Source organism: Clinocottus analis, unplaced genomic scaffold (assembly GCF_023055335.1).
Source record: "Clinocottus analis isolate CAN_PGR_092001 unplaced genomic scaffold, fCliAna1.0.p SCAF_5, whole genome shotgun sequence".
NCBI classification, from domain to species: Eukaryota; Metazoa; Chordata; class Actinopteri; order Perciformes; family Cottidae; genus Clinocottus; species Clinocottus analis.
Window position 1 is genome coordinate 22,250,331 of NW_027176207.1, and position 24,657 is coordinate 22,274,987.

Below are 24,657 nucleotides of genomic sequence, written 5' to 3' on the forward strand. Positions count from 1 at the left end.
AAAGAAAAAAAACATAAAATAACATAATAAAGACACTAAAGCAGGATTGTGTGAGTACAAACGTTCTCATTGTTGGAACAGCCGTTCAGAGTTTTACATATAATTCAAATTCTTTGTAAAATAATTTTGTGGGTTTGTAAATCTAACCGTAACAGCGTGATTCTTGAGAATTGGTGTGAGCTTCAGACTTTGTTCCCAGCATGCTCTCTGTCTCTGTGAAGCACCTTTCTGTACTTTCTCACCGCATTTCAAAGAAGTTGTCATTTTAATGATGCTCTTGACATCAAAGTACGGCTGGTGAGGGAAAAAAGGTGCAAAAAACCCAACAAAGACAGATGTTTCTTTCGGTAAAAGCCACGTATAGAGAAGACGCAGCGGCCAGTATAAGCGTCACAAATGCACTTAAAGTTCAGCGTTTGCTAAATCAGACTCGTGGTTACAGTAACGCGCCGCATTCTGCCTCCAAACCTAGAAGAAAGGCGGCGTGACGGCTGGAGACAAAGTCTTATCATGAACGCGCCACATTGACATTCGTCCGGCGCCCTTCCTGCGCCTCGCCGCCGCCGCAGCGCGCTGGCATTTCACCCGCCGCTGTGCCAACACGTCCTCCCCCTCGCGCAGCGGCCCGCTGCCTCCGTCTCTCCGTCTGAAGCCAATCTGATTTGCCCCTGGGCTCCTGTCGGCAGAAAGAGGTGATAAACACCGCAGCCATGACAACTGGCCAGCCAGACACACACACACACACACACACACACACACACACACGCGCCTGAGTTCCTGTATCCTAATGGCTTCACTTGGCATCCTCTCCTGCTTTAACTCATCAGGTCCATCCTTCACCTGCGCTCACATGGAGACGCTGCTCCGCTGCAGGTTTTCTGGGCTCGATGGCAGAAATGTGCCGACGCTGAAAAACCTCCACGTTGCTTCAAGCTGAGCTCCGTCAGTCACCGAATCAACATCTCCCGGATTAACAGGAATGTTTATTGTGTAATATTGATCCCCCCCAGACCCAGAATATGAAGCAGGAGCTGAGCTGATTCTCCCAAATTAATCCTATTGATCCTCACAGGAGCCGCTGTGAGAACTCAAACATGGACAGTGGCTGTGTGGACTGTGTACCACGTGTATACTACTCATTACATGTACCATGCATATACTACTCATTACATGTACCATGCATATACCACTCAGCATGTATACCATGCATATAATACTCAGTATGTGTACCACATGTATACTACTCATTATATGAATAGTTTCTGTCATATTCATGTACTTTAACCCTTTAACGTCTAGTTTCTGGAGCTTCAAGGTCGTTCAAACCTCATTAGGACTCTTGAGGGGGCGGAGCCAACGATCACATGGGCGGGAAAACGAAGAAAAGGCGGGAAATAAAAAGACAATGAGACACAAGGACCGTGGCTATCTGGATGGTGTACCACGTGTATGCTACTCATTATATGAACAGTGTGACAGTGGAGGTAAAGCACACACACACACACACACACACACACACACACACACACACACAGCCTCTTCATGAGAAGGTACATTGTGTTATCGCTGCATTGTGAGCTCTCTTAACGACATTCTTTCCCCTCTCACTGGTGTTGCCCCTCTCTCATGACCGAGCCCAAATTGAAGTTGAGATTGTGCAGCAATGCCCCCCCCTCACCCCCCCCCCCTCACCCCCCCCCCCCCCCCCCCTTCACTGCCCCCCCCCCCCACCACCCTCCCAGGCCTCAAACACAAACGTGTCCGCGTGTGAAACTGCGACGTGGAGGCGCAGCGCGCCGCCTCGTAGCGGCGAGGTCGCGTCCTGCAGAGAAGCTGCAGCTTTACCTGGAGACTCCAAGGGGGCAAGGTTCCCACGGCAACTGATTTGAATCCTAATTAAAGCAGGAGATTTGATTAATTAGCTCAGTGTGTGCGTGCATGTGTGTGTGTGTGTGTGTGTGTGTGTGTGTGCATGTGTGTGTGTTGCATGGCTCTCTATGTGGTATACGTGTGTGTGGGATTCGGCGTGTTCTCGTGAGTCACGGTGTATCGTGTGTGTAGTTCTGCTAAATGAGGAGGGGGTGTTGTACGCCTATACACGTGTGTGTGTGTGTGTATGTGTGTGTGTGTGTGTGTGTGTGTGTGTGTGTGTGTGTGTGTGTGTGTGTGTGTGTGTGTGGGAGAGAGTGTGTGTGTGTGTGTGTGTTCTTGAGCCTGTGGGTAATCCTGTGAATCACTGCTGTGTTTTCCAGCATGCGTGCTCATGCTCATGTGTGTGTGTGTGTGTGTGTGTGTGTGTGTGTGTGTGTGTGTGTGTGTTTCATGTCTCCCGGGAGGCTCGTCCTTGCCTGCAGTACTTCTGTGTGAATCAGAGGTGAGTCGTCTCTGCAGCTGCCCTCTGCTTTAATCTGGAGCTAATGACAGAGCCACCTGCCCTCCCGGACACCCCCCCCCCCTCCTCTCCCTCCCTCACCCCCCCCCTCCCTCCCTTACCCCCCCCTCCCCCCTCTGCTGGCCATCTCCCTTCCTCAAAAAGAATTCCCACTTGCTTCCTTTCCTTTCCCACGTGGTGGAGGACGCTCTGGCTGCCTCGTCCCCGCCGAGCGGCGAGAGACCTCGTGGAAATGTTCTAATCCACACGAGTTAATCTCAAATCCACAGTTTCCTCATGTTCCCCTGTGCACAGCACATGTTCAGAAGAACAGGATGGAGCCCGGTCACCACCTGCGCTCTTCCTCTGGTGAAGCGTTCAGGTGTTTTAAAGCAGTCGCAGTGACCTGGGCCGCGTCCCGGAGCGTGGACCACAGGCCGGCAGAACATCACACGGAGACGCTGATATCTGGGAGCTGACTGGTGGACTTGGTCAACAACACACAGTGAGAACTACGCAACAGGAGGAGGAAGGTGGGACCTTCGCTCGCTCATGAAGTCTTGTTTAGCACCAAATGTTTTGGGGTTTGTGAGTCAGTTGGCTCTGGCGGCTGAGGAGCTCAACGCCAGGAGAATCCAGAGGTGGAGTAAAGAAAGTCTGCTGCCCGCTCTGCATCCTGGAGAGTCACTAAATACCACACCGAGAAGCTGTTTTGTGGTATTTTTCGATTCAAACCACAGGACTTGTAGCAGTGAGAGAGCATCTTTTAAACCACAACAGCCTGAAAGAAACCAACACAACACGCGTGAGGGGGACGACGCAACAGTGTGGGCGCAACGTGGAGCTTTGAGCAGCTCTTTGGGCTTTGGGGGGGGGGGGGGGTAAACCTCGTTCTTCCTCTTGTCAGTCGGCCTGCTCGTCCTCCAGTCTTGAGTGTGTGTGCAGTCGCGCATGCGAGGCGGTCCCAGTGGATGTGTTGGGAACAAGAGCGTAATTGGAGAGAGCTGCAAAAAAAAAAGAAAAAAAGGCCTCGCAATGTGTCCAAATTGGAAAAGAAGGAGTGAAGAAAACAAAAAAAGAGGAATAAAATCAAAGAGTGAACGGCGTGTAAACCTCTCTGAATTGACAAGAGCCCACAGGAGAATCAAAGAGAGAAAGTAAAGAGGGAAGAAAGAGAGAGAGAGAGAGAGAGAGAGGAGGGTTGGGAGCGATACAGAAGAACTCGAAGTATGATCTGACAGAAATAATTCAGATGAGAGAAGAAAAAGGCTTTGGAGAGAGAGAGAACGCGGAGGAGGAAGAAAGGAGAAGTGGCTGAAGGGAAACAGCATGAATCCCCGTTTCAGCACCGGACAGCTCCGGCGCCGGCGAGGCCGGTATAAATAGATCTCCTACTTTAGAGGCGTCGTCAACGCTCCAAAAAAAAGAGCTTTATGTGCTCAGAGCTCCGGCCCCCAGAGGCCGACGCGCAGGTATCTGATGGCGCCCGATAGCCATCTTCCCTCAGTTCCTCTCCGTTTGTTTTCTCTCTTTAATTTAAGGAGCCTCCACGGTTCAACGCCGCCGCCGCCGCCGCACGCCGACGGGAAGAGCGAGTTGTTGCTTCCTCCCCCCCCCCCCCCCCCCGCTCTCAGATTCCACCGTCACGGGCGCCGCTACGCTCTGCAGGAGGAAACGCAGCCTCGGGTCTGGGATCAGATTGTTGCCCCTAGCTGCATGCTGGGCATCACCAATCACAGAGCTGGAAACATTAGCTCGCCGCCAGGAAGAAAAAAACATATTTACATCCACACAAGCTGCAGCACTGCATCTAAACGAGGGCCGGCGGTGCGCGCATGCACTAAAGCATGCGCCTGTGCGCGGTCTGCACTAATGCATGCGGCCTGAACGCGGCATCGGCCGGCTTGTTTCCATCGGCGGCGAGCATTAAGCCGCCGTGTGGGGAAGCTGTAATGCAGCCTAATGCACCTGAGAGCCTGGAATCTATAACCATCATCTCCATCGGCCTGATATTACTGGAACCGTCTCTGTTACTGTTTCAGATAGAAATCTCCAGGGAGAGCTTCCCCTCCACGCTGCAGGGCGAGCGAGAGAGGAAGGAGAGAGAGAGGGAGTGTGCGTTAGAGCGAGCCATGAGATGCACCTCTCCATTTCCTCAAGGTGATTCCACCTTTAATGCACGCTGAAATCAATGTGAAATTGAACTGAAAATTGAACTTTCAGCTCAGTAATGTGGGAGACATGTTGTTATTAAATCTTTTCCTGTAGCCTGACTGATACTTCAACGCTTTTGTGATGCCTGTTTTCAGCACTGAGGCCGTCCCTTCATGGAGGGCCGATCGGGCTTCACGCGGGGCCCTCGGGGGCCTCTGCAGCCGCCACGCCGCCGCGGAGAGGCTGCAGCTTCTGCTGGAGCAGCAGACATGCACTGTAAAAACACTCTGGATCTAACGGAAAATAACTCCAGTTTTACAGTAATTTATGTTTTTTTTTAAAATTATATATAAAACTCAGTCAAAATCAAAACATTGTCTGTAAATTAACAACCCAACTGTTTATTTAGGTATTATGCTAATAATATAAAATATGTTTTATAAGAAGAATGACGGTATTATTCATACAGTATGTTTTAATGCTTTCTTAAATTACATACACATTCATGAAGGTCCTTTATTGAAGGTGTTTGATGGTATTAATACAGAACAATCTGTATAATATCAGTGTTTATGATCACCTGGAGGAGCGTTTTCCCAATCTTACACTGTAAAAAAACATCCTAATTTTATTGAAAATGACTGTTTTTTTTAATTACATACAAAACTCTGCAAAATTACAGACATTATGTATTATGCTAATCCGCTAAACTGTAACATTTACTGTTATTTCATAGTGTGAATTGACTAAAATAACAGAATTTCTCTGCAGAACTTTGAGTGATGTCACTTACCTGAAGGTGTTCGATGTTCATAACACAGAACAAAGAGTTTCACTGCAAAACCGGTCATGAAAATGTTGTTCATTTCTGGTGTTCGTCCTTTATTTGAATCACGATCTTTCACCTTCACTTGAAGGTTTCTGTTTGTCTGCTCTCAGTCACGTGACCCTCGTGTTTTTACAGTGCAGCTCGCGGGCCGCGTGCATCCGGATGGGAGCATCTGTTGCTCCACGCCTCCGTTTGGCCACACAGGTGTTGAGATGCAGGCCTCCTTGTAATCTCCCCATAAAAAAGAAGTCACCACAGTTGTGCCCGTGTGCGCGTGCACGCGGGTGTGTGTGTGTGTGTGTTTGTGTGCGCGACGGAGCCAGCTGGCACGAGTCGCCATGGTAACACACACACCGGTTTTCACGGGGAAGAAGAAGAAGAAGAAGAAGAAGAAGCCGTCGGTGCTCGAGGGCGCGAGGAGAGATGAATAAACTAATGAGATTATAAATTATTGTCGGTAAAGCTGAACAGTTTTTATATTTTTACCAGACTGCACACGCGGGCACGTGAGGGGAAAGTTGATGTGCGCGGTGCCCATTGTTCTGTGTGACTCTGCGATGTGTTGGTGAGGAAGAGGAGGAAGAGGAGCGCGCGCTTTGCGCCTCGTACTCAAACTATCGCAGCCGCGCGCGCGCCGCCTTATTGCATTGCGTGATTAATTCCAGCCCCGTCTGCCCCCCCCTCTCTCTCTTTTCTTCTTCTTCTTCTTCTCCTCCTCCTCTATGAATTACCCAGTTGTGTTTGGGATGAAGAGGAGAGGATCCTCCATCCCTCCGCGGGCTCCAGCGCCGCGCGCCGCGCGCCCGTCCAGCGGACCCGCGTCCTAAAGCCAAGCGGGCTTTTTCTCTTCCTTCCCTCTCTCTTTCCCTCTCTCTTTCCCTCCCTCTCTTTCCCTCTCTCTCTCTCTCCCGGGTTTTATCCTCCACCTCATTGCAGTCTTATCACGCCCCCCCTCCCCTCCCTCCCTCCTCCATCCCTCCCTCCCTCCCATCCGCCTGAGCCGCTACAGGAGAGAGAGAGAGAGAGAGAGAGAGAGAGAGAGAGAGAGAGAGAGAGAGAGAGAGAGAGAGAGAGAGAGAGAGAGAGGAGTGCGGCTGAATGCGAACGACATGTCGACAGTCAGCCTCTAAAGTGTTTTCTCGGTCGTTCCCTAATTCTTTGGCGGCGGACTGAGTGAGTATTCCCGGCATCCTTCTGCTGTGCTGCGCGTCGCTGTGTGGATCAGAGAGGCTGCTGCCGCTGCTGCTGCTGCTGGAGGGACAGACAATGGGCAATGCAACGGGATTGCGTTGCTGTGCCAAGGATTCTCACACATAGCCTGGTAAATGTCTTAATGGGCCGTTTGAATTGGTCATGCTTTGAGTCTGCAAACTGTCACAGCCGCGCTGTGAGGGCGTTTAGGGGGCTAATTGGTTTCCGTTGGAGGGCTGTGGGCTCTCCGGGCTGCACAATTCATCTGTGATGCCGCTGCTCTGATAGTGCAGGTCTGAGCGGTGGCGAGGCTGGCGGAGAGAGAGAGGACGGAGAGGTGGCGTACAGACACTGTGGGATTATGTGACATGAATAAAACGCCGAGGAATAAGCAGTGACCGTCATCTCTGGTTCGCCTGCGTCAGTGTGTGCAGGTCTAGAGGAGAGAGGAGAGAGGAAAGGAGAGAGGAGAGGAGGGAGGAGAAAACACACAAAACTCCAGAGTCAGAGCCTCAGAGCGGCGGCGAGGGGGAAGCCACACCTGTGTCCGGCCTGCGATCAGACGGACGTGACGGACAGCTCTGACTTGAGCCGTCAGCACTCGGCACGCACTCGTCCTGCTTCCTCGGCGCCGTGATGATGCGGCGCCGTGCTGACGAGTCCACTCGGCTGATTGCAGCTGAGCGTGGACTCTGTCTCCTCTCGTTGAGGAGAGGTGACGGCCGGCCACCAGCGCATGAGTCTGTAGCAGGAGGGAAGCCACAGCGCTCCATCTGGACCCATTGATCTGCTGCATGTACATGTATTATTTATATATGTTAGAGGGGCCTTCGGGGCCCCTATAATACATATATCATGAATATTAGAGGGGCCTTCGGGGCCCAGCAGTAAACAATGCACCTGCGTTGACACTGGGATGTTTTCAGTGTCGTGGTCCTCCATCGTCTCCAAAGGTCCTGAAACACTGAGAGACGCGTGGATCGTCCTCGTGTTGCTCCACCAGTGTTGCTCCACCAGTGTTGCTCCACCAGTGTTGCTCCACCAGTGTTGCAGCATCACACACTGGTTTGTTATGAAAGCTCACACTCATCCACAAGTGTGGAGCTGTACCTGCTTTCTTCCAGGACTTGGCAAAGGAAAGCAGACTTTTTTATTCTCCTTCTTTGTCTTTGTTTTGTTGGGATGTATGGTTTGACCTTTCTCACATTGTTTTCAACACACACACACACACACACACGCAGACACACACACACGCAGACACACACACACGCAGCTTGGCTCCGGCGCTGCTGCTCGGCCTACGTTGTGTGCAGGCCCAGAGAGAGAGGAGGGCTTTGATGTGATCAATATCAGATTTCAGCTGTTTCACTGCGAGCTCTCGTCCTGAGTGGCAGCCTTGACTGACTTCTTCACCGCTTATGCAATCCCCCCCCCCCACCCCCTCTCCCCTCCCTCCCTCCTCCCCCTCCTCCCTCCTCCCCCTCCTCCCTCCTCCCCCGCCTCCTCCTCTGCACCTGCACTTTGCCCATCACTCTTCCCTTTATCTGTCTGTCTCTCCTTTGCTCCATTCCTTCACCTTGTTCCCCGTTTTCTTCCTCCTCCTCCTCCCTTCATCCCTCCCCGTCATCATCATCATCTCTGATTGCTCTTCCTCTCCGGGGCTGCGGGGATGTTTTCACCGCTCGCCTCCTTGTCTAACTCGCTGATGCTATAGATTATTGCCGTGTGATTACAGCCGCCGCCGCCGCCGTGATCGTTATTGCGTTTTCGGCGTGGCGGTGTTTCCCACGAGCGGATCGAGACGCTTCATCCAATTTAGATCTCATTAAGACTCGAGAGGGAAACATCCTCTCGCCTCAGCTGTTCCCAATCTGTTGTCATAGCGGTGCCGTCCTCGTCGCCGTCACCCTCCTCATCCTCAGCTCGCGACTGTCATCGGGCCCTTTTGAAGGCGTTCAGGAGTTTGGATTGCCGGCGATGCTTTCGCTCCGGCGTCATTAGCTGCATCGTGGTGATGACAGGGCTCACACATCGGGGCTGATTGACGATGCCTTGTTTTTCTTCTTCCTCCTCGGGTTCTCTGATTGCCGTTCGTCTTATTAAACGCAGCACTTCATTAGACAGAAGCACGAGGAGTCTGATTTGCATCGGCCCGCATTCACATGCACATCGCATACATCGAGGCGACACATGGGTGACATTTCAGCTTCGCCGGCCGAGAGGACGGATGAATATATTCATCACCAGCGTTTTCTTCTTTTGCCCTCACACTTGTCCAAAAAGCCTCTCTGAGCACGATGCTAACACAATAACATGTGATTCACAGGTGAACGAGCCCACGTGTGTGCTTTTGTTTTCTCCTGTTCAATGCCAGTGTGTGAAGTTTGAAAAGCGACGTCTCAGCTGCAGAGGTTCAGTTTTCACATCAACGTTCCTTTACTTATTTTGTGAACCCTGTGATTGCAAAGCCTTGTTTTCCTGTGACACATGTTCAGCCTGCTCTGCGTGCATCACGTGCATACATGATGCACGCATACATACATACACATACATACATGTATACACACGGTGGCCCGCGTGTCGGCCTGAGCATCATTATTCCAGTTTTATCCTCTCCCCGTGGCGATGTGGTCTCACTTTTGTGTTTCCTGACTGCTCACGTGTGTGTGATGTCTCATCAATCTGATTCATCCTGAAATGACTCCTCCTTGGCTGTTTGCCCTCTTTTAATGGTGTGTGTGTGTGTGTGTGTGTGTGTGTGTGTGTGTGTGTCCACCGTATGCAGTGCGGTGACGGGATGCCGGGCTGCTGCTGCTGCCGCCGCCGCCCCGCCGGCTGCTGAGCGGACGCAGGGAGGGAGGGAGGGAGGGAGGATGCAGTGGGTGGCCCTGGCGGTGGCCCTGGGGTGCGCGTGTGTGTCGCGCGCGTCGCACACCCCGACGCCGACGCCCACCTCCACGCACACGCCTCTGGTGGACGCCTCCGAGGAGGAGGTGGACGAGCCGTGCTTCGAGCCGTGCACGTGCGAGGTCAAGGAGGGCGTGCTGCACGTGCACTGCGACGGGCGGAGCTTCACCAACGCCAGCCAGGTACGCGGCGCCCGTCCGGCGCGCGCCGCTAGCTCGCTACGAGCACGCGGCGTCCGCAGGGCTAACGGCCTCTCACATGGGGCGTCTCCGAGCGTCAGGCTCCTGTAATCAATGAGCGATAACTAATCGGACCTCTGATTAATCGCGCAGGTGTCGCAGTCGTGGGTCCGCCCTTTCAAACTCAACCTGCAGAGGAACTCTCTGAGGCGTCTCTACAGCAACGGGTTCCAGCACCTGGGCAACGCGGTGTCCATCAACCTGGGCAACAACGCGCTGCAGGACATCAGGGTGGGAGCGTTCCACGGGCTCGCCAAGCTGCGGCGCCTCTACCTGCACGAGAACAAGCTGGAGGTCTTCAGGAACGACACCTTCGCCGGCCTGGAGGCCCTGGAGTACCTGCAGGTAGGGGAGCACCTGCCGAGGGGGCGGGGCCTCAACCCTACACTGTAAAAAAACACCTGAATCTTACGGAAGATGTTTTATTTTATGCAAAACTCTTTCTGTAGATTAACAACTGTTAATTCAACAATGCTAATAATAATTAATTACATTTTTCTCTCTTTATTTTATTAGAAAGAAATCACTGTATTACTTATACGCTGTATTTTCAGTATTTTTTTTACAGCTTTCTTAAATTCATAGGTCCTTTATTGAAGGTGTTTGATTGTAATAATATAGAACAATCTGTAAAATCACAGTGTTCAAGGTCACCTGGAGGAGCGTTTTCTCAATCTTACACTGTAGAAAAACATCCTAATTTTATTGAAAATACAGAAAAAAGTTTAAAATAACAGTATTTTCTGCAGAACTTTGAGTGATATCACTGTATTGAAGCTGTTTGATCATAAAAATTCAGAAAAAAAGTCTGTTACTTTACAGTCTGCAACATAACGGTGTTTTGAAGAGAAATTCTGTCACGTTACAGTCCGAATTGACTTTAAAATAAACAGTATTTCTCTGCAGAATTTTGAGTGATATCACTTTATTGAAGGTGTTTGAAAACTGTAAAATAACAGAGTTTCACTGCAAACCTTTTATAAAAATGTCCTTTATTTGAATTAAGACCTTTTACCTTCATTTCAACGTTTTTGTTTGACGTTTATTTGCTTCGTTTATTAATTTTTTTACAGTGTACGACAGACAGAACCAGTGAATGGCGAGCAGGTGGCTGAGATGAAGGAATCTTTTAAAGCGCTCAGCTTTCCCGCTGCATTCAGTCTTATTTTCCTTTCAATCGCTGCAATTAAACGCTCGTCACATTTCCCCCGCAGGCCGACTACAACGTGATCAAACGCATCGACAGCGGCGCCCTGAGGTTCCTCTACAAGCTGCGAGTTCTCATCCTCAACGACAACCTGATCCCCGTCCTGCCCGCTCATCTGTTCAGGTTTGGATTATTATTTTTCCTCCTCAAAGCTTCTTTTTTTTTTTTAATCACGCAAAGACCGACGGGTAAAAAAAAATACCAGCGTCAGACACAATTAGCCGGCGTTGAATTTACGTTACCGCGGCATATATTTCATAGCATAAAAGACGCATTAATCATCAGACGAAAAAGCAGATTCATCAGCGATGCAACGTGTGAACCTTCATTTTTTCGTGCGCTATCACATCCTTTCATCTAACCCTCCTCCTCCTCCTCCTCTTCCTCCTGCTGCTGCTCCAGATCCGTGTCTCTGACTCATCTGGACCTGCGGGGAAACCGTCTGAAGAGCTTGGCGTACGCCGGGACGCTGGAGTACGTCGGTCGCTCCCTGATGGAGCTGCAGCTGGAGGAGAATCCCTGGAACTGCGGCTGCGAGGCGGTGCAGCTGCAGCAGTGGCTGGGTCAGATCCCCTACACCGCCGTGGTCGGCGACGTCACCTGCGAGTATCCCTTCCACCTCCACGGCAAGGACCTGAGGGAGATCCCCCGCAAGGAGCTGTGCGCCAACCTCCCGGACAAGGAGCTGCAAGCGGAGGCCGGCGGCGGCCCGGCGGCGGGATCGCAGCCCCAGCATTTGCCCCCGAACACGAAGCCCAACTCCAACCCGCACCCGGGGCGCGCCAGGCCCACCAAGCCGTCCTCCATGGTTCACGGCTCGCGCCAGAACACCCACACCTCCTCCACGTCCTCGTCCTCGTCCTCGGCCGAGCGCAAGGACAGGGAGCGGCAGCAGAGGCCGACGAAGAGGCCGCGGCCGTCGCGGGTGTCGCCCACGCCGCGCGGCGTCAACCAGAACCCCCCCGTGGCCGGCTACCAGACGCGGCCCCCGATCCCCATCATCTGCCCCGTGGGCTGCACCTGCAACCTGCACATCTCGGACCTGGGCCTGACCGTCAACTGCAAGGAGAACGGCTTCCTCAACGTGTCGCAGCTGACGCCGCGGCCGCTCAACGGCCGCAAGCTGTACCTGAGCGGCAACTTGATCCAGAGGGTCTACCGCACGGACTTCTGGAACTTCTCCAGCCTGGACCTGCTGCACCTGGGGAACAACCGCATCTCCTACCTGCAGGAGGGGGCCTTCACCGGCCTGGCCAGCCTGAGGAGCCTCTACCTGAACGGGAACAACCTGGAGAGGCTCAGCCCCCACATGTTCCTGGGGCTGCAGAACCTGAGGTACGGGGATTTCTTTCTCTTTCCAGTCGCCTCGCCTCACTCCAACTTCAAACAGAAATCGCGGACCGAAACCCCTTGTCGGCCTCTCGGTATTTAGACGTTTGTTTAAAAGTATGCGGAAATTAATTTCACTGTAATGCCGGCGCAGCGCCGAGCGGAACGTTTTGATTATACCATTATGCCGGAATTTGATTGAAATGAAAAGGTGCCCATTCTCTTCCAGGAGTGCCATTCGTTAGTCACGCTTCAGTTGAAGTGGGAGCCCGGCGTGAGCGACAGTGTGAAACGTGAATGTCTTTTCATTCGGGGTATTTGCATGCAGACGTGTTCGCAACGAGGCGCCTGGATGCTGTCAGGAGTTTTGCGTCAGAACGATGCAAATGTATCATCGGCGGGATTACGCTCACGGAGATAATTCCTCTGCAAATAATATACGAAACGCCAAATACCTGCAGACAATTCATTGTGTTCATTGGGTGAGGCTAAGACAATAGATCCTCTGTCTGCTGTTTGAATAGTGAGAAGGTTTCCGCTGTCATACCTCCATGATCAGAACACCATCAGGCCCATTAATTTGACTAATAATCAATAATAAGTCTTCCTCTTGACCTCTTGTTAGCCTTTGTTAGTGACGCTGGGGTGCGGGAGCAGTACACGACGCTTTCAACGAACTTAAAAGAATCCTGGAACGGATTAAAACGCTTTCTTCAAGCATTAAGTTAATCCAACTTAAAGTACTCGAGTAGTGTCAACTTAATCTACTAATGTTGGTTCAACACATTTACTCCGGTTGTGTCCAGCTTAACTAAATAAGGTTGGCTAAACTAATTCTACATTATTAAAAAAACAAACATTAATCAATTAAGTTGAACCAACTCAAATTAATGAATTTAATCCGGCACAAGCAGGTTTGACTAATCTAATAAATTAAGTGGATCCGGCTCAAGTAAATGATATTTGACCAACGTAATTGCTTAAAGAAAGCAGTTTAAATCCTTTCCCTGGTTGTGTAAAGTTAGTCAGTGTAATTTAAACCAGATGTATTATTACAGCGGCGGGCGTACGTCGGGTCCTGCAGAGAAAAGTCGACGTCAAACTTCATTCTGCACGTTTATATTATTGAGTGAAAATGAAAACACGTTCACACGCGACGTGTCTGCAGTTTGACACGACGATCAGGCGACTGGAACAAGTGCTCGGTGCAAAATAACACAACTTAATTTGACACCGATCAGCTAATCAGCCGTGGAAAGGGCAGATTAAATCACATTTCTGTTGTGACTTCCTTACATCAATATTAATTCTTTTGCTATTTTCATGCTGCGGCACAGAAGACGTGAATTATACTTCAAAATGAGCCCGTGTATTGTCCACGTCTTATATTTCATAATGCAGTGGTACTTTCCTCCAGAGCTTCCTCATGTAACCGGAGACGTTGCTCCTCCCTCCAGGTTCCTCTACTTTGAGTACAACGAGATCCACCAGGTGGACCCGGGGACCCTGGACGCCATGCCGTCCCTCCAGCTGCTGTTCCTCAACGCCAACCTGCTGCGCAGCCTCCCGCTCGGCGTGTTCGCCGGGGTCAACCTGGCTCGCCTCAACCTGAGGAACAACCACCTCCTGCAGCTCCCCATGGCCGGCGTGCTGGAGCACCTCACCGGCCTGGTTCAGGTGAGGGAACTAACCCAGGGCCAGTGATTTAAAATGCGTTTCATGTGAGTCCAAGAGGCGACGTGGGCTTCATGTCTTTGTGGTTTACGTTGGGAAACTCCCCACAGATGGTAATTAAAGTCCCCTGTCAGGTATCAGGTCCTTTGCCGATTTTAAATCGGCCTTTTAGTATTTTTTTGGGGGCTTTTGAACTTTGGTTGTTGTTCCATTTTGTTTTCCATTGTAATGTACTCCGAGTGTCACACTGGTGGATGAGGCCGGCAGGGACGGCTCTGAAGGAAGCGCTGTGTTTGCCAACCCGCGTGAGTCAGATAGCTTCCAGCGGCGGCCCGGTAACACGCGTTTGCTTTAGTGACAGCGTAGCAGAAAATAAAAGATTATTTTATCACCCCTGTGGATTTAGCGGAGCGAGAATGTGCATAATTACACAGAGTGTGTTTATTCCAAATGTCAGACGATGAGATGAAAATAACTGCTGGATTGCCGAGACGCGTCCCCCATTAGCACAGCGTGACGGAGCGCAGGAAACGGGGCCGAAGCCTCGGATCCGGCTCCGTTCCTTCTGTACCTTTTGCTCCTGGACGCCGTCTGGCGGCTCCCTCGTGACCCGCCGGCCGCCGCCGCCGCCGCCGCCGCCGCCGCCGCCGCCGCCGCCGCCGCCGCTCTCCCCGTCGCATCTGCGCCGTCGTCTGTTGCGCTGCGAGCGAGCGGCACGGCGGCTCGCGCCTCAGGTATTCTAATTGGAAAATTGCAATTGACTCGATTTGCATAAGTGGTCTTAATAAATCATGAGCTGAACTGCAGAAAGCTGAACCGCTGAAGTTTGTTCTGCGAGCACGGCTGTAATTAACACACCTTCTTTCTTTTTCACTGCGTAAACCATGCGCTTCGTGCGCGTGCTAACGTGCTAGCGTTGCGTGACTGCTTGGCGTGCACGATGCCCGAGGAATTACATTTTCATCCCGCCGCCTCTCACTCCAGCACATCCTCAGTGGAGGCTTTTCTTAGACAGCCGGAGTAGAACGAGCGTCGGTGGGTGTGGATTAGCCTGAATGTCATTGTGAATTTCCATTTTTTTTTTTTTTTCACTTTGCTCCGTGAAGAATTCCCGATCCCGAGCGGCGTGGGCGGAGCTCAGAGGCTCGTTCCTTAAATGTGTGTTGGAGGGGGAAGGAGAGGAAGCGTGTTGAAGCGTGTTCTGCACGTCTGGTGTCCAGAGAGCGTTGAAAGCGCTCGCCAACAGGAAGTGCATTGTGCGCCGCATCCCCCCCCCCCCCCCCCCGCGGCGCATCAACCTCATTGTGCTTCAACATCTGCAGCGCGGTAATTGAATTCATTCGTTTAGCGGCGCCGTTATTACTCCGACGGAGCCACATTAGCGCGAGCCCATGGACTGCAGGAAATAATGTGACAATGATATCACCTGTTGACTTACCGCCGGCCTGTTTGAAGCTCGGGGGATGGGGGGATGGGGGGATGGGGGGTTCTGGGCTCTGACGCCAGCTTTCGGAGCCAGCGTTTGCAGAGTAGAAATCAAAGGGGAACACAGATGGAGGGGAGGGCGAAGCTTGCAGCTGCTGTAAAACAAATAACTATATATATATATTTGTAAACTGTCCATTTTGATAATCTAAAAGCAGCAGCGTGGACAGCTTAGAGTCATCGCTGCCTCCATCAAGAGCGGATTAAGCAGCTACACCCACTTACACGCTCCGATGCGTCTGAACAGCACCTCCCAGATGTCGCCCCGTTATCCACAAAAATAACATTAAAGGATATGAAATGTCTGCGTTGTGTTTATTTGTGTTTTAATTAGGTGTTTAATAGCAGCGGCGCGAACAGGCAAACGAGAAGTAATGTCACAAAATCGAGCGCTGGAGTCGGATCCTGAGTCGCTGCCAGAAGAGATCCACAGTTCAGGGAGGCCAGAGTCTTTTTTTAGGAAGGCGCAGAGCATATGTTGTCGGACGGCTCGCGCTCGTCTCTGCCAAGGAAAGTCGCCCGGAGCCACCGCTCACCTTTTGTGGTGATGCAGAGACAAAAACAACGCAGGAAGGATTGATGGAACGCACACAAGACGACAGGAAATCCTTCACCGGCCGACGATAACCGCCGGCTGATTATCGGGTTTATTAACACTCCAGCATCCATCTCTCGGGGGGCCGGGCTGACATTTTGGTAAACACACTTTAACGAGATGAACGACGCCACGGATGTGTTTTATTGTGTTGGTTTATTACCACGGTAACACGACGTGTCTTTGCATTACGTCTCCGTTCGGTTTTGAAGTTTAGAAACATCACGTTGCTCATGAGCGATGGATGACTTCAGTCAGACGGAGCGTCATGGAGGACGCTCACGTTGCTCTTTTGTGGGGTCAACACCATTTTCTCCGCAGATTTGGTGCCAAATTTAACCCTTTTGTTCCCTTTGAGGATCCATGAAACCCCTTCAAGGTGTCACATGTTGGACAGTTTCTTTAAATACGTTTTCTTCATTATCTCTGCAACCACGTGGTTGTTTAACTTCACTTAACTTGTTAGAATACAGTAACCATTGGGAGAAGAGACCTGTGGAGTTCTGGCTCAAGGACACTATGGGGGGACGGGGAATCGAACCGTGGACCTTGCGGTTGCAGGGCGACCGCTCTACCCACGAGCCGCCCTGAAAAAAACGACCATTTCAGCCTCTGAAAGACAGAAAGTCGGCCGATCAGCGGGTTTAATAACGAACGTGAATCTTTTACAAAATCTCATTCATAATTTCCACCTCTAATACGTCTTACTTACTGAATATTAAAACTCTCTGTTATCAGAGCGGCAGAATGAGTTCCAGTGTTGAATCTCATATTTAAGGATTGCGGCCGTGGTGGCGAGCCCGTGGCGAGGACAGTGGTAATAGTATTAACATTGATTCAAGTCCAAAACCCAACTGATAGGCGGCTACTAGAGGTAATTATAACCACCAATGTCCTCGCCAGATTCTATTAAAAGATTAGCTGTCAGGATACCTTTGCTTCTCTTGCTCGGTACATCATTTCCCGTTTAGTTGGTTTGCATCCTGCTGCACACAAAACAAACCAGCGGCTTGTTTGTGCTCTGAGAGCAAGTTGTGTACGTTTTTGTGTGTCTTTCTTTGGTAATATCTGCACAGCACAGCAAGAAGCATTAGCTATGCGAAGGTCCGGTCATCAAGCAACACCAATGTATCTTCTATGTCAGGATGCAGGATTCAGTCCCAGAAGTTACTGCAAGTAGAGCCGGTTTACCAGTAAATAAGAAGGCAGGATTCCCTCATGATTTAGTCTGAACCTTTTGGAAACCGTGCCCGGACAAAAGAGACAAAACGTTTGTTTTTAACGTTTCCTTACTTATCTCTGGAACCACGTGGTTGTTTAACTTCACTTGAATTGTTACAACCCTTGTGAGAAGAGACATGTGCTGTATGAAACAATTAAAGTAACCATTGAGTTCAAGTACCTTTGTAAACTCCGTCAGCTCCGTCAACTTCTATGGCGGATCGTAAGGTTTCACTAAATCCTTAATAAGTACATTTACAAAGTCGAATTCCACTAACAGACACATCTCCGTGACCCTGTGGGCTTGTGGGAGTCTAAATATAAACTATAAGCATTCAAGACCCTCTATTAATATCTTAAAAATCACAAAACGGCCAGAGCTTTCTTTCTTTTTTCCTCCGTCTCATGATTCCTGGTCCTCAAGGCTTCCTGTTCTGCTCACGTTCCTAAAACCTCGTCATGAAGCAAGAGCGGAAGCAGACGGACATTTAACGTCGTTGCATTGGTGCCCAATAGCCCCAATGGACCCATTGGACCCAATGGACCCATTGGACCCATTGGTGCCCAATAGCCCCAATGGACCCACTGGACCCAATGGACCCATTGGACCCATTGGGGCTATTGGGCACCAATGCTACCTCGTCTGAATGGGTCCATTGGGGATATTTGAATGCTATTTAAATTTCCTCATGTATCAAACCATATATTTCACTTGTATATTACTTCTGGTGTTCAATACGTCCAAATACAGCAGTTTTGTTTTTTTCTTCTTCATAAAACAAGCTATAATTTACAGTTTTATACAGCAATCTGCTCCCCTTAGGGGTGCATTGGTTTTTAAATTAAGCAGTCAGGATGAAATAGATTCTTTTGAAATGTTTTTTCCCAAATGTTTGTTTTACAAAAGAAAAAAAAAAAAGCTTGACACCAAAACCTGCATTCCCGGCCTGGTTGCTGTTGTTCAGTATTGTATTCCTCTGAAGGCAAACATGCTCATCACGCCATGTCTGAAGATGTCGACGTCGACACAACGTCGACATCTTCAAAACGAAGAAAAACCAGATCTCTAACGCGGCAGCAATAACAGTCAGTGTTTGTTTTCCCCTCCGAGAAAAAAAAGAAGAGAAGATCAAAAAGGGCCTCTTCTGCAGACTCGCCGCGTTGCACTGATGGTCAGCAATCACACAGAAACGCCAATTTCTCTACCGACAACAGCCTCAATGGAGCAGAAACTCTTGCTCTTTGCTCTCCGCTATTACCACCTCTCCCTCTCTCTCTCTCTCTCTCTATCTCTCTCTCTCTCTCTCTCTCTCTCTCTCTCTCTCTCTCTTTCTCTCTCTCTCTCTCTCTCTCTCCACCGGCATGAAACACAAGCCGCCGGATCGGTTTGTGCACCTTTCACCGTCGTTGAAGTTAAGAAAATACAGGAAACCACGATCAGAGGTGTAGAAGTGGACGAGGCAGGAAGGAGATAATGAAAGTAAATCACTTTGAACACCTTGAAATCCAACAGAGTGAGCGTGTTTGATTTTTTTTTACAGTGTAGCAGCTCACTCTACACTGTAAAAAAAGATTTGAGGTTTTAGTTCATTCAACTCATTTCTCTAAGTCTGTTCAACTAAAGCGAGAGTATATCAGTAGTACTGTGTTGGTTGTACTTGTCATTATTTGTTGTCTCAACTAGGATTTAGAACTTAAAATATCTTGTTGGTAGTACTAAAAAACAAGTTGATTAAAATCAAAGTTTAAAGTTGATAGGACTATTTTTAACCTATGAATTCTTAGTTGAAATTGAAGTTCAGATAATTTAAGTTTCTTAACTTGTCTAACTCAATATTTTAAGGCAGCCAGGTTACACATTATTTTAAGTTGAACCAGCTTGTTCTTTTTTTTACAGTGCAGTCTTCATACACTGTAAAAAAACAAGCTTTTAATCAACTTGTCTACTAAATCCTAGTAAAAAGAATGACGAGTACAACCTGATATACTGCTATACTATCGCTTTAGTTGAACAGACTTAGGGAAATGAGTTGAATGAACTAAAACCTCAAATCATTTTTTACAGTGTGGTTTCCTAATATAAAAAACTACATTTTGCGTATGCTGCAGATTGCTCGTCTCATGCACTCTTTCCATTGTTGTGCTCTGTGTATTGTTCAAAAGACAATGGAACACATTCGTCAGGCCGGAGAAGGCTTGGCAAGCGTGAAGTTCATGCAGCGCCGCGTCGCCACCGGGGACCTCAGCGGGTTCCCCGCTCTGAACCCCCCAAAAAAACAAAAACCTGCTGGCATTGACTTTATTTCCCCGGACTGACTGCAGCGATCCGGACTGACAGGATATTGCTGTTTGGGAAAAGTGATCAATTATAAGACTCGCTGAGGAAACGCTGAATTTCTCCCCTGATGTGATTTTATTCTTTTTCTCCTAAAGTGAATTTTGGACGTTTTGCTTGATCTTTGATCTTTGTCATAATGATGAAAACCCACAAGAGCAGGAAGCTGAAGCCGGGCGGGAAACAGCAGACACTCATGGCCGAATGCTGTTTCTGCAACAAGAGGGTTGTGTGTCTGTTCTGTTGTGGTTAAAAGGATCGTCCCTCGCAGGCAAATGTGTATATACCAGAGTGTGTATACTAGAGTGTATACCAGAGTGTGTATACCAGAGTGTGTATACCAGAGTGTGTATACTAGAGTGTCTACCAGAGTGTGTATACCAGAGCGTGTGTACTAGAGTGTCTACCAGAGTGTGTATACCAGAGTGTGTATACTAGAGTGTCTACCAGAGTGTGTATACCAGTGTGTATACCAGAGTGTATACTAGAGGGTGTATACTAGAGTGTGTATACCAGAGTGTGTATACTAGAGTGTGTATACTAGAGTGTGTATACTAGAGGGTGTATACTAGAGTGTGTGTACCAGAGTGTGTGTACCAGAGTGTGTATACTAGAGTGTGTCTACCAGAGTGTGTCTACCAGAGTGTGTCTACCAGAGTGTGTCTACCAGAGTGTGTCTACCAGAGTGTGTCTACCAGAGGGTGTATACCAGAGGGTGTATACCAGAGGGTGTATACTAGAGTGTGTCTACCAGAGTGTGTCTACCAGAGTGTGTCTACCAGAGTGTGTCTACCAGAGTGTGTATACCAGAGGGTGTATACTAGAGTGTGTCTACCAGAGTGTGTCTACCAGAGTGTATACTAGAGTGTGTATACCAGAGTGTATACTAGAGTGTATACCAGAGTGCGTATACCAGAGTGCGTATACCAGAGTGTGTATACTGTATGATGACACAACACCATTAACATCCTAATTGCGACGTTATAGATGGAAGGACGTTAACAAAGAAGAAGTGATTGATGTTCTCTACCTCTCGCACCTGTCGGGCAAACTGAGGTCTGTGATTTCCAAAACCTTCAGACTTTGATTGACAAGCTGACAGCCAATCACGCGCGAGCTGACCAGGCGTATAGACTGTAAACGGCGTTGGACGCGTTGGACAGATGCTCAGAAGAGGAGGCGATGGAGCCCACGGGACCAACGGGAAGCAAACAATACGCAGAATAAAATGCTTCAAGAACTCCAACCAGATGGAGGATCCTTCATGAAAGTTTAATAAAACTGCAAAAACAAGCTGAGCGTTTATTTAGTTTTTGGTTTTTAATGTGCGTTCAGGCTGAAACAGCCTCAGTGACGGAGAAACATGGAGAACTTTTAACCCGCTGAAAGCTGAGGAAGCGACGTCTCCAGACCTCCGTATGAAGGAAGATTTGTGTCTTTTTCACTCAAACAAGTTTCATGTTTGTAAGTTAATTTTAACCTAATCGTTGTTTTTTTTACAGCGAATGTTTGTTTTGAGATCGTTTTTTTTTTTTTAAGGGGAATATTTTTTACGAGAGTATTTTTTTTTTTCAAATTCATTTTTTGCAAGAATTTTTTTTTTCGAGCAATTTTTATTTTTGAGAGCAAATTTTTTTTTGAGGGCGTTTTTTTTAGCAAATTTTTTTTTTGGAGAACATTTTTTCTTTGAGAGCAAATTTTTTTTTTAGAGCGTTTTTTTAGCAAATTTTTTTTTTGGAGAACATTTTTTCTTTGAGAGCGTTTTTTTTAGAGCATTTTTTTTGGGAGCGTTTTTTTTTTTTTGGAGATAAAAGATTTTTTGATTGGGAGAAAAATGGAAATAATTTACTTACAAACAAGAAATTTGCTCGGGTAAAAAAAGACACAAATCTACCTTCATACCTCCTTTTCCTGTTTGAGTCGTCGTAGGAACCCCAAATTAATTCCAATACTTGTAAATCTGCAAAGAAAATCACTTTTAAAAGATATTTTGATCATCCAGCATGATATGAGCCAGATTCCCCAAAAAAGCCTCCTGGAGCGTCAATAAGACACCTTTATGAAAGATTAGGACCTAAAGAATCAGAACCTGCAACAACAATCACAATAAAACAAAGACTTGTCCTGTTAGGAAGGAGCTTCAGTCAAGAAACCGTGTTGATCGGTTAAAAAATTACGTATTTTATGCCGAAAGATTGTCTGAATGGGCATGCTGGGACTTAAAATGGGCGCGGGAGGGTTTTCGCGCATGGTATCCAGAAGGTTAATGTAGTGGAAGTGTTCAAATGGAGTTAGAACTGCAGCAGATTGTTGTTTCTACTCGCCCTCCATCGCAATTATGTCATTATGAAGCCTCACAAAAAGCCCACAGTGGGATAACTCCAATAAAGTGATGGAGGAAGAGAAGAGGAGCTCCCACCACAGCAGCGCTGAATCATCTAGAAAGATAAATAATAAAAAAGAAGCATCCATCTATTTCTGCAAGCCAGGGTGTTGGCCTCGCCGAGTGAGCACGACAACATTTGTGAGTCTTTCCCTGGAATGAAACAACGCAACGAGACGACAGCGACTCCCTCTGAGCTTCGCCTGCTTCACCTTTTCACACAGAGTGAATATCTCAGTTTTTTGTTTCTTTTTAGGACACGCAATCAATAGCTGGCAATGAGGGAAAAATGGATTTGCACACAGAAACACACACACAGAGACACACACACACACACACAGACACACACACACCTATTGGATTACAGCGTGTTGGGAGCGTTGCATCATCGCGTCTTGTTAGAATAACAAAGTGACGCTCGTCACACACGAAACCCGCCGGTGAGGTTTGTCAATAAGCACTTATGTAAAGAGAGAGAGAGAGAGAGAGAGAGAGAGAGAGAGAGAAAGAGAGGGAGAGAGGGAGAGAGAGAGAGAGAGAGAGAGAGAGAGAGAGAGAGAGGGAGAGAGGGAGAGAGGGAGAGAGAGAGAGAGAGAGAGAGAGAGAGAGAGAGAGAGAGAGATGTTAGTTGTGAACATGCACAAGGTTTTTTTGTCATGGTGATGTTTTATTTGCATGAAGCTTCATCTGCAGGATGAAGTCACATTTCTAACCAAAAACCATGATATAAAACGTGCTTTTAGACATTAATTTACATTTATCCACCATGTTATTTATACATTCACTGCTTTTGTGACCTGAAGACCTTTAAGGAAACAAAGTCCATCACATTTCATCCACGTGAGTAAAGTTATGTTTTAGGGCGATATCATCACTTTACACTTCTGCCTTGTGACAGTGGAGCCTCATTATATACAGAGCTGAGACTGTTCTGCAGTGTTTGATGGAACATATATATATATATATATATATATATATATATATATATATATATATATATATATATATATATATATATATATATATATATTAAAGGGCCTTTAAAAAGTGAATTTAAGAAATATGTAAAATCTAGAAAATGACCTCTGACCCCAGAGGGTTGAACACGATACTGCCAAATGTTCCTTTTAGACATTTATTTACATTTATCTACCATTTTGTTCATATATTCACTGCTCTTGTGACCCTGAGACCTTTTGGTGAACCAAAGTTCATCATCAGAACATTTCATCCACACGAGTAAAGTTATGTTCTCACAAGAGATATGAAGACTTTCCAAAATCGAGATTACATTGTTCAGCTTTAGGGCGATAATATCACTTTATACTTCTGCCTTATGACAATAAAGCTCATTATATAGAGAGCTGAGTCTGTTCTGCATGTTAGATGTAACATATGAGTATATATTTCACATTTAAGGGCTTTTAAAGGTGAATTTAAGAAAGTATGTAAAATTGAGCACATGACCTCTGACCCCAGAGCGACATTATTCACGTGAATCAGTTCTTTACATCGCCGCATATTTAAAAACAATCATGGAAAAGAGTCGCCGGCCAGCGTTAGAGCTGTTGTTCTGTTATGCAAATGTTCCATATATTCTGAGGTGAAGCCGCCGGTTCAGGTGACCGAGGACGTTTGTTTGTTTACCGTCAGCGAAGTGAGTCATGGACGCTCGATGCTCTGCAGACCCGTGATTACAGCCCTGGACCCTGACGCGTGTGTGTGTGTGTGTGTGTGTGTGTGTGTGTGGTCCCTGCAGGTGGACCTGCAGCAGAACCCGTGGGAGTGCAGCTGCGAGGCGGCGCCGCTGAAGCGCTGGCTGGAGGGCCTCAGCGCCGTGGTGGTGATGGGGGAGGTGGTGTGCCACGCCCCGGACCGGACCAAGGGCGTGGACCTGCGCTCGCTCTCCATGGAGCTGCTGTGCCCCGAGCTGGAGCCCCGGGAGGAGCAGCAGCAGGAGGAGCCCACCGCCTCCTCCACGGCCGCGGACGCTGGCCGCGGCGGCGGCGGCGGTGGCGTGTCGGTGTCGGTGGGCTACACGGGTATCGGGCCGGCGGACCCTGGCGTGCCCCCGGGGAGGGAGTCCATCCCGCTGTCGGTGCTGGTGCTCAGCCTGCTGGTGCTGTTCGTGTCGGCGTTCTTCGCGGCGGCGGCGCTGATCGCCTACGCGCTGAGGAGGCGGGACAAGCTGCCGTTCCGGCGCCAGGGCGAGGTGGACCTGGCGGGCATCCAGATGGAGTGCGGCATCTTCGCCGAGCAGACGCACCACCACCACCACCACCACCACCACGGGCTCCCGGAGACGCCGCCGCCGCCGCCGCAGCAGCCCCCTCCGCCGGCCGAACACAACCACCACGTGTACGACACCATCTCGGGCCCCAACGCCAACGCCGCCGCCGCCGCGGCGCCGCGCATGTGCAGCAACCCCATCTACAAGGAGGAGCAGGACCAGAAGCAGCGGCCGCCATTCGCGGCCTCCAAAGACGGCGAGGGAGGGTACCGCCCCGAGAAGGAGAGGGACTGGACCCTGGAGGGGGCGTCGACCCCCATCAGCACCGTCTCGGGCGCCATGGGGCCGCTGCCGGGCCTCCACGGGAACGGCATCCTGTGCCCGACGGTGATCGACAGCCAGGGCCCGACGCCCCGAGTGGAGCTGGTGGACTGCCTCTTCAGGCTGCCGGCGCCCGAGTTCAGGGACCTGCCGGACCGGTACGCCCGGCCGCCGCCGCGCTACCCG

At 49.2% G+C, this 24,657-nt stretch overlaps 1 protein-coding gene across 1 annotated transcript in view; it reads left to right on the forward strand.

Moving 5' to 3' along the window:
• The first annotated feature begins 9,418 nt into the window (after positions 1-9,418).
• The window catches only part of LOC137802961 (SLIT and NTRK-like protein 3), a 16,810-nt gene continuing 1,571 nt past the window's right edge, over positions 9,419-24,657 (forward strand). The window contains 6 exon segments of the mRNA XM_068601186.1: positions 9,419-9,634; positions 9,785-10,036; positions 10,906-11,021; positions 11,301-12,233; positions 13,685-13,904; positions 23,680-24,657. The exon segment at positions 23,680-24,657 is cut by the window's right edge and continues 51 nt beyond it. Coding sequence (XP_068457287.1) covers positions 9,419-9,634; positions 9,785-10,036; positions 10,906-11,021; positions 11,301-12,233; positions 13,685-13,904; positions 23,680-24,657 — 2,715 coding nt within the window.